Source organism: Panthera leo, chromosome D1 (genome assembly GCF_018350215.1).
Source record: "Panthera leo isolate Ple1 chromosome D1, P.leo_Ple1_pat1.1, whole genome shotgun sequence".
NCBI lineage: Eukaryota > Metazoa > Chordata > Mammalia > Carnivora > Felidae > Panthera > Panthera leo.
In genome coordinates this window covers 101,315,416-101,326,304 of record NC_056688.1, presented here as the reverse complement: position 1 = coordinate 101,326,304, position 10,889 = coordinate 101,315,416, and the positions used below count along the sequence as shown (strand labels likewise).

General features: G+C 38.0%; 1 protein-coding gene across 1 annotated transcript; it reads right to left on the bottom strand.

Annotated features, from left to right (window-relative positions):
• Positions 1–9,577: 9,577 nt before the first annotated feature.
• Positions 9,578–10,519, bottom strand: LOC122199990 (olfactory receptor 8K3-like). The gene has a single exon (XM_042905398.1). It carries the CDS (start codon positions 10,517–10,519, stop codon positions 9,578–9,580), a length of 942 nt encoding a protein of 313 aa, XP_042761332.1.
• Between the last annotated feature and the right edge of the window lie 370 nt (positions 10,520–10,889).

Sequence of the window (10,889 nt, the reverse complement as noted above, 5' to 3'; positions counted from 1 at the left end):
TTTGGCTTGTTTCTAGTTTGAGACCATTACAAATAAAAGTTAATAAAACTGAAGGGGCAGAAAAATTACCCCTTTACCACCTTAACGTTTCCACCTTGGCCTGAGATCTAACTGACACAAGAGATAATGGGACAAAAGCATACAGATTTTATTTAGTAAATTTTTACATGTATGTGGGAGTCTTCACAAGAAGTATGAAAACCCAGTGAACTGGCAGGATCAAGTATTTACCTACTAAGTTGAACAAAGAGTGGCATTTGTAGGGGCGGGTGCCTGGGTGGCTCAGTTCGTCTGACTCTTGGTTTCAGGTCGGTCATGATCAATGTTTTGTGGATTTGAGCCCAGCATGAGGCTGCACACTGACAGTGCGGAGTTTGCTTGGGATCTTCTCTCTCTCTCTTTCTCTCTCTCTCAAAATAAATAAACATTAAAAAAACATAGTGGCAAAGAGCCTGGGTGGCTCAGTTGGCTGAGTGTCTGACTTCAGCTCAGGTCATGATCTCACGCCCTGTGAGTTCGAGCCCCGCATCAGGCTCTTTGCTGACAGCTCAGAGCCTGGAGCCTGCTTCAGATTCTGTGTCTCCACCTCTCTCTGCCTCTCCCTGCTCATGTCTCTCTCTGTGTGTCTTGCCCTCTCAAAAGTAAATAAATTAAAAATTAAAATTAAAATGTCATCGTTGACATGGGAATTTCATTTTCTGCTTTCAGAGGGAAAAAGGAAGTTCAGAGTGCCCTTCTTGCACTACCTGTGTTTTCTGCATCTTTAGCTCAAAGTAATCAATACGCCAAAGCAACAGATTTGGAAGTGACATGTTCTGAATCTTCCAGTTGCTATGGACATTTGGATACAAGTCTTATAAGATGTGTTGCCATTTCTCTTGTAGAAAAAGCGTGAGAGTGGAAAGTCTCAATAATGTGTTAAAGTTATGTTTAAGTTTTAAGACACTGATGCTTATAACAAACTATTTTCAAATATTGATACTATTTTACTTTTCCATCAAAAATGCATGAAAGAGTCTAGTTTTCTGTATACTCACCAACATCTTGGTATTCTAATAGATCTAGACTGTTATCTCATTGAGGTTTTAAATTTTTTGTTGATGTTTATTTATTTTTGAGAGAGAGGGAGAAGAGACTGAGAGGGGTAGGGGCAGAGAGAGAGGGAGACAGAATCTGAAGTAGGTTCCAGTCTCTGAGCTGTCAGCACACAGCCTGTTGCATGGCTCGAACTCACAAACTGCAAGATCACGACCTGAGCCGATGCTTAACCAACTGAGCCACCCAGGTGCTATTTGGTGAAGTATTTTCCAAATGTTTTGCCCATTCAGGAGGTCTATTATTATTACTATTGAGTTTTGACATCTCTGCGTATGTTGTGGAATGAGTCTTTTATGAAATACGTTACTTGAAACTCTCATCTTCCAGAACATAAATTGGTTTTACACCCTCTTAAGAGTATCTTTTGAAGAGTAGATTTCATTTTCATGTTGTACAATGTATCAAAATTCTATTTTGTTGGTTTTACTTTGGGTGTTGTATCTAAGAAGACTTCACGCAACCCAAAATCATGAATATTTTCTACTATGTTTTCTCTTGAAATTTTTAGATTTTAGGTATTATATTTATATCTGTGATCCATGTTAGGTGAATCTTTATATGAATTACGGGTCAACATTCAATATTTTGTGTATATATAGTTTATATACATATGCATGTATATATATGATGTATATATATACATATATTTTATATATATATTTAAAATATATTTTATATATGTATATATATATTGTAGATATGTACATATACAAGTATACACATGTATATATATGTATATATAAAATTAGTCCATCATCATTTGTTGAAAGATCTGTTCTTTCTTCAACAAATGGCCTTTTTCTTTGACCTTGTGGAAAATTTGTTGTTCACATATGCAAGGGTCCTTTTCTGGTCTATCAGTTTTGTTTCATTGATCTAATCATCAATTTTTATACCAGTGCCAAACCCTTTTGACAACTGTAGCTTTGGAATGAGGCTTGCAATCAGTTAGTGTTTTCCATAATGTTTATATTACAACTCTGTTTCTTTTTTTAAGTCAATTCAGCTATTCTAGGTCTTTGCATTTCTTTCTGTATTTTAGTTTCAGCTTCCCAGTGCTTACCAAAAAATAATGCCTGCTTGGGTTTTTGTTGGAGTTGCCTTGAATCTATAGATACATTTAAGAAATTTTTTCAACAGCATTGAATATTCCAGAAAATAAACATAGCTTCTCTCTCACTTACTTACATATTCTTTAGTGGCTTATAAGGATGATTCTTAATTATGTGTGCAAATATTTTTTTTCATGTTTATCTTTAAGTATTTTATAGTTTTGATATGTTCATAGCAGGTATTTGAAATTCCATTTCTACTTTTTCCTGGGTAGTCTATAGAAATTAACCATTATTTTGCATACTGATCCTCTTTTTTGAAACCACAATAAATTCACTTTTCAGTTCCATTACTTTTTTTCTGTAGGCTCCATTAGATTTCTACCTGCACAATCCTGTCATTTGCTAATAAACAAAGGCAGTTTTGCTTCCTCCTTTCCAATCTGTGGGCTCTCTATTATGTATTTATTTTTTCCTTGCCATGTCGTGTTGAACATGAAGTCCGACACAAGGTTGAACAGAATCAGAAAGAAGAGTCCTCCTTGTATTGTTTGTGTTCTTATGGAAATGTGTTTCATTCTTTTAATATGGGATATACTGGTTTATGTATATGTAGGTCTATGTAGGTTTTTCATCAGTGCTCCTTATCAGTTTTATGAAGTCCCATTTAACACTAGCATGGCCAAAGTTTTTATTTTTAACAGACATTAAAACCCCATTTAATACTAGTATGGTCAAAGTTTGTATTTTTAATGGATATTGAAACTTTAAAATGTTTTGCTGCATTTATTGAGATGCCAACTTTTTTTTCCCCTTCTCATTTTTAATATGGTGATTTTATTTTTGACTGTCAAATCATCTGTACATTTCTGGGGTAAGCCTAATTCTGCGCATGATTGTTTTTACCTACTGCTAGATTCCATTTGCTGGAACTCTTGGAACCATTGCATAAGCAATCATAACTTATATTGTTCTGTTGTTTTCTTTCCTTATGATGTTTTTTGCTTTTAATATTAAGGGAAAGCACTCCTCAAAGATAATTGACTTTTCACTTCAGTTTTCTAGAAGAAAATGTATGGTAATTGTTTATTTGTTTTACCTAATATTTAGTAGAGTTTCCCAGTCGACTCCTGGGCTTGATTTTGGAATGGTGACAGTTATTTTTCATAAATATTTCCATATTGAGATTCCTTTCATCCTGAATTTTTTTTTCAATATATGAAATTTATTGTCAAATTGGTTTCCATACAACACCCAGTGCTCATCCCAAAAGGTGCCCTCCTCAATACCCATCCCCCACCCTCCCCTCCCTCCCACCCCCCATCAACCCTCAGTTTGTTCTCAGTTTTTAGAGTCTCTTATGCTTTGGCTCTCTCCCACTCTAACCTCTTTTTTTTTTTTTTTCTTCCCCTCCCCCATGGGTTTCTGTTAAGTTTCTCAGGATCCACATAAAAGTGAAAACATATGGTATCTGTCTTTCTCTGTATGGCTTATTTCACTTAGCATCACACTCTCCAGTTCCATCCACGTTGCTACAAAGGGCCATATTTCATTCTTTCTCATTGCCATGTAGTACTCTATTGTGTATATAAACCACAATTTCTTTATCCATTCGTCAGTTGATGGACATTTAGGCTCTTTCCATAATTTGGCTATTGTTGAGAGTGCTGCTATAAACATTGGGGTACAAGTGCCCCTATGCATCAGTACTCCTGTATCCCTTGGGTAAATTCCTAGCAGTGCTATTGCTGGGTCATAGGGTAGGTCTATTTTTAATTTTCTGAGGAACCTCCACACTGTTTTCCAGAGTGGCTGCACCAATTTGCATTCCCACCAACAGTGCAAGCGGGTTCCCGTTTCTCCACATCCTCTCCAGCATCTATAGTCTCCTGATTTGTTCATTTTGGCCACTCTGACTGGCGTGAGGTGATATCTGAGTGTGGTTTTGATTTGTATTTCCCTGATAAGCGACGTTGAGTATCTTTTCACGTGCCTGTTGGCCATCCAGATGTCTTCTTTAGAGAAGTGTCTATTCATGTTTTCTGCCCATTTCTTCACTGGGTTATTTGTTTTTTGGGTGTGCAGTTTGGTGAGCTCTTTATAGATTTTGGATACTAGCCCTTTGTCCGATATGTCATTTGCAAATATCTTTTCCCATTTTGTTGGTTGCCTTTTAGTTTTGTTGGTTGTTTCCTTTGCTGTGCAGAAGCTTTTTATCTTCATAAGGTCCCAGTAGTTCATTTTTGCTTTTAATTCCCTTGCTTTGGGGATGTGTCGAGTAAGAGATTGCTACGGCTGAGGTCAGAGAGGTCTTTTCCCACTTTCTCCTCTAGGGTTTTGATGGTTTCCTGTCTCACATTCATGTCCTTTATCCATTTTGAGTTTATTTTTGTGAATGGTGTGAGAAAGTGGTCTAGTTTCAATCTTCTGCGTGTTGCCGTCCAGTTCTCCCAGCACCATTTGTTAAAGAGACTGTTTTTTTTTCCATTGGATGCTCTTTCCTGTTTTGTCAAAGATTAGTTGGCCATATGTTTGTGGGTCTAGTTCTGGGGTTTCTATTCTATTCCATTGGTCTATGTGCCTGTTTTTATGCCAATACCATGCTGTCTTGATGATTACAGCTTTGTAGTAGAGGCTAAAGTCTGGGATTCTGATGCCTCCTGCTTTGGTCTTCTTCAAAATTACTTTGGCTATTCGGGGCCTTTTGTGGTTCCATATGAATTTTAGGATTGCTTGTTCTAGTTTCGAGAAGAATGCTGGTGCAATTTTGATTGGGATTGCATTGAATGTGTAGATAGCTTTGGGTAGTATTGACATTTTGACAATATTTATTCTTCCAATCCATGAGCAGGGAATGTCTTTCCATTTCTTTATATCTTCTTCAATTTCCTTCATAAGCTTTCTATAGTTTTCAGCATACAGATCTTTTACATCTTTGGTTAGATTTATTCCTAGGTATTTTATGCTGCTTGGTGCAATTGTGAATGGGATCAGTTTCTTTATTTGTCTTTCTGTTGCTTCATTGTTAGTGTATAAGAATGCAACTGATTTCTGTACATTGATTTTGTATCCTGCAACTTTGCTGAATTCATGTATCAGTTCTAGCAGACTTCTGGTGGAGTCTATTGGATTTTCCATGTATAATATCATGTCATCTGCAAAAAGTGAGAGCCTGACTTCATCTTTGCCAATTTTGATCCCTTTGATTCCCTTTTTTTGTCTGATTGCTGATGCTAGAACTTCCAACACTATGTTAAACAACAGTGGTGAGAGTGGGCATCCCTGTCGTGTTCCTGATCTCAGGGAAAAAGCTCTCAGTTTTTCCTTCAGTTTTTGTTTGTTTGGGAAGACCTTTATCTCTCCTTCTATTCTAAATGACAGACTTTCTGGATAAAGGATTCTCGGCTGCATATTTTTTCCGTTCAGCACATTGAAGATCTCGTGCCAATCCTTTTTGGCCTGCCAAGTTTCAAAAGAGAGATCAGTCACGAGTCTTAGAGGTCTCCCTTTATATGTTAGGGCATGTTTATCCCTTGCTGCTTTCAGAATTTTCTCTTTATCCTTGTATTTTGCCAATTTCACTATGATATGTCGTGCAGAAGATCGATTCAAGTTACATCTGAAGGGAGTTCTCTGTGCCTCTTGGATTTCAATGCCTTTTTCCTTCCCCAGTTCAGGGAAGTTCTCAGCTATTATTTCTTCAAGTACACCTTCAGCACCTTTCCCTCTCTCTTCCTCCTCTGGGATACCAATTATGCATATATTATTTCTTTTTAGTGTATCATTTAGTTCTCTAATTTTCCCCTCATACTCCTGGATTTTTTTATTTCTCTTTTTCTCAGCTTCCTCTTTTTCCATAACTTTATCTTCTAGTTCACCTATTCTCTCCTCTGCCTCTTCAATCCGAGCCATCGTCGTTTCCATTTTATTTTGCATTTCGTTTAAAGCGTTTTTCAGCTCCTCCTGGCTGTTCTTGGGTCCCTTGATCTCTGTAGCAAGAGATTCTCTGCTGTCCTGTATACTCTTTTCAAGCCCAGCGATTAATTTTATGACTATTATTCTAAATTCACTTTCTGTTATATTATTTAAATCCTTTTTGATCAGTTCATTGGCTGTTGTTATTTCCTGGAGATTCTTATGAGGGGAATTCTTCAGTTTGGTCATTTTGGATAGTCCCTGGAGTGGTGAGGACCTGCAGGGCACTTCCCCTGTGCTGTGGTGTATAACTGGAGCTGGTGGGCGGTCGCAGTCAGACCTGACGTCTGCCCCCGGCCCACCGCTGGGGCCACAGTCAGACTGGTGTGTGCCTTCTCTTCCCCTCTCCTAGGGGCGGGATTCACTGTGGGTTGGCTTGGACTGTCTGGGCTACTTGCACACTGCCAGGCTTGTGGAGCTGGGGATCTGGTGTATTAGCTGGGGTGGGTAGGCAAGGTGCACGGGGGCAGGAGGGGCAGGCTTAGCTCGCTTCTCCTTAGGTGATCCACTTCAAGAGGGGCCCTGTGGCAGCGGGAGGGAGTCAGACCCGCTGCCTAGGGTTGGCTCCGCAGAAGCACAGCGTTGGGTGTTTGCGGGGAGCAAGCAAGTTCCCTGGCAGGAACTGGTTCCCTTTGGGATATTGGCTGGGGGATGGGCGAGGGAGATGGCGCTGGCTAGTGCCTTTGTTCCCTGCCAAGCTGAGCTCTGTCGTCCAGGGGCTCAGCAACTCTCCCTCCCTTTGTCCTCCAGCCTTCCCGCTTTCGGAGCAGAGCTGTTAGCTTATAACCTTCCAGATGTCAGGTCCCGCTTGCTGTTGGAACACACTCAGTCCGGCCCTTCCGCTTTTGCAAGCCAGACTCGGGGGCTCTGCTTGGCCAGCAGGCTGCCCCTCTGCCCCGGCTCCCTCCCGCCAGTCCGTGCAGCTTGCACTGCCTCGCCGCCCTTCCTACCCTCTTCCATGGTCCTCTCATCTGCGCTTGGCTCCGGAGACTCAGTTCTGCTAGTCTTCTGGTGGTTTTCTGGGTTATTTAGGCAGGTGTAGGTGGAATCTAAGTGATCAGCAGGACGTGCGGTGAGCCCAGCGTCCTCCTACGCCGCCATCTTCCCTTGGTCCTCTCTCATCCTGAATTTTTTAATACAGTATTTCTTAGGGTCCATAAATATGAAAATATATAACACTCCTATTCTTAAATCTAACCCAAAACACAGATTTTTTAAAGACACCCTTAGTGTCTCTAAATTTTTTGTACCTTTTATATTCTAAATTTTGTCAATCTTTCTGAATCATCTTTGATTAATATGTAAATTTCTAACATTCTTCATAATATCATATGCAAATTTCAGTTATGTACCAAGCATTGATTTTTTAATTTTTCCATTTTATGGAAAATATTAAACTTCCTGAAATAATTTATAGGTGTACTTAATAGTAAAATATAGACTAACTTCTAAAATAAAATATATTATTAAAATTTGTAAATTTCAATGTATTTTGTTCTGTTTCTGGTTTATCATTTGAGGGAATATAAAAGGCACAAGATTTGTTTTAGATGTGGGATAGCAGGTTATGTAGAGTTCAAATTCAGGTATTGGAGACTTTTACCTTCTTCTATTTCAAAAGTCATAATAATTTACTAAGGATAATATGGGGAAATATATAACCAAAAATATCAGTGTACGCATTTTCATAATCTTGGCAGCCCTCAATAACGAGTTTTTGCCTCTAGGAAACAAAATATTTCCATGTATTTATATTCCAAAATTCATGATCAGTGCATATTTCTTCTTAATAAATTAAAAAAAATAAAGACATAAACTCTTCAGTGTATCCTCAGATAAAGATATACATATAGTGGAGTTTTTTGTTCCAAAGAGTTATTTTGATTCAAATTTGGCTGACTGTATAGAACATTTTATTCCATGATGGAGGACAGAGAAAACAGCCCAATCTCTCTGTGATGTAAGTAAATTTCCATGAGTGATAAAAATGCTAGAAGTAAACAAAAAGGTGGAAATTCTGAATGGTTAGGAGGAAGTTTTCCAGAAGATGTAACCTATACTATATAAATTGTTTCATACCTTACTAAACTTTCACTAGAAATATAGTATAGGCCAAATTATGGGATTATCTCTTTGTGCTTCTTAGCTAGGGATCATCAAATCAATGCAGTGAAACAATGGATCCCAATAAAAATATATTACAAGCTTATAAGAACCAATACCAAAGAAAGTTATCCCATGAAAAAGGCAACGAACCTAATTCAACATAGAATAGACTTCTTATGCAAAGACACAAAACCAGTTAGAAAATGAATTTTAAGCCATAAGTATTTTTATTTTTCAGAGATAAGAAAGTGTAACAACCTCAGTAGACAAAGACAGCAATTAGAGATCCAGACTCCAATAAACCATAAAATAAAAAATTGGAAGCTTCTATGGGAGACCTCAAGAAATTTATCTTTCTTTTCTCCAGCTTTATTGAGGTATAAAGGACATATAACATTGTGTAAGTTTAAGATGTACAATGTGTTGATTTGATACACTTATGTACTGAAATATGACTAAAATTTAACATTGGCTCAAGTCTCCAACATGTCACATGAGTACCATTTGTTTTTTGCATGGATAATATTTAAGATTTACTCTCTTAGCATCTTTAAAGTATATAATGGAGTATTTTTAACTATAATGAAGAAAATTGATCTTAATTTGTATATCTACTGGTATAGAGAAATGGACTGATTAAGACAGATGAAATGCGGCACTGATGTTGTGAGTTACTACATATCTAAGTATGTTGAGTCAATAGACTTTCTAGGGCTTATCTATAGAAACGACTGCAACTGATGAAAAGAGCAGGACCTCGAAATCCCCCACGTGGTACTGGGGCGTTTGAGCAAATTCACATGACCGATGACTTCCAATCATAGTGCTACTTTGAGCCTCCTTGAAGCCTTGAAGTTTGATTTCAACACATGCCATAAGAAGAGTATAAAGGCTAAAGGAGAAGAATATGCTTACACAAACACACAAGCACAAACACAAACACACACACTGGGAGATTTATTGTAATGGTTGAGAACAACACAAGAATCATTTGAACTCTCTTTTTGTGCCTTCTCTTCTTCCTCACTCCTGCATGGCATACCCACTATCTTACCTGCATGGAATACCATGTCCTATGGTATATGGAGTCTTGACAAATTCCACTATACTATAAATTGTACCTAATTATTATATTTATAATGCATCTCTCTCTCAAGGAAGGCAACTATTTTTTCTATTTGTATGCTAACGTATTTACAACACATAGAAGTGTGATTGGCACTTAGAACACAACTTCCAAATGTATGTTGAACACATTTGTGCTTCCTATTATTCCTTCTAGTGACATACAGAACAAAGTTTGAAGCCCATAACCTAACTTACGGGGATAATATTGTATCTAAACTTTAAGAAAAAAGATTACATAGCTTTTTCCACATTGTATGTATTGCATATTTTACATCTTTGTTCCTCAAGCTATAGATCAAGGGATTTAACATGGGGATAACAAGGGTGTAAAATATGGATGCCACTTTATCGGTGTCAAAGGAATGACTGGACTCAGGTTGCACATACATAAATATCAGAGTCCCATAGAACACGGTGGCCACTGTCAGGTGAGACCCACAGGTGGAGAAGGCCTTGTGCCTACCCTCAGCTGAGTTCATCCTGACGATGGCTGTAAGGATCAGGAGGTAAGACACAATAACTATCAAAAGGGAAAAAATCAAATTAAAGCCTGCTAAGATGAGAATAATCAGTTCAATTTCATGCGTATTTGAGCAAAGCAAAGATATCAAGGGGAGACTGTCACAGTAGAAATGACTAATGACATTGTAGCCACAGAAGGATGAACTAAAAATCTTCATGGTGACTAGAAGAGACACAAATGTGCTGTAGAGATAGGGGATTGCCACCAGCACCTGACACACACTTTGTGACATGACGACTGGGTAGAGCAGAGGATTACAGATGGCCACATAGCGATCATAAGACATCGCTGACAGAATGAAAAGTTCACTAATGATGAACACAAGAAAGAAAGAAAGCTGTATAGCACAAAAATAATAGGAGATTGTATTTTGATCCACAACAAAATTGACTAGCATTTTGGGTCCTACAGTTGTTGAATAACCCAGATCAGTGAGAGCCAGGTGTTTGAGGAAGAAGTACATGGGTGTTTGTAGCCTGGAGTCCACCTTGGTGAGGATGATCATGCCCAGGTTGCCCACCACTGAGATCATATAGATGATGAGGAAGAGCCCAAATAATGGAGCCTGCAGCTCAGGACGGTCTGTGATTCCCATGAGAATGAATTCATTCAGCTCTGTTAGATTATGTTTTTCCATGCAGGTTTAGTAGAAAATCTATTCTGGATAGATACATCATAAGAGTCAATAGATTTCATGTATTATCTCCTTGGAGAGGTTTTAGTACGCCAAATTAGTATAAATAAGATACATCCAAACTATCCAATTCAGGATATTTGAAAATAAACTCATCTGTCACAAAGACTACTATGCATACTTAGAGAAAGAAAGGGAAATAGATAAATGGTTCTCATTCCATTCACATTTTATTCCACAATGAATACTTTCTATTGTCTAGAGACATTTTGGTTGTCACATCTGGGAATTAGGATTCTACCAGCTTCTAATGGCTAGACACAAGTTAAGCTGCTAAATATCTTAATATATCCAATACCTAGGCCATAAAAAT

Coding starts and splice junctions, on each gene's coding strand:
- LOC122199990 (XM_042905398.1), bottom strand. CDS start 10,519: ATGGAAAAACATAATCTAACAGAGCTGAATGAATTCATTCTCATGGGA.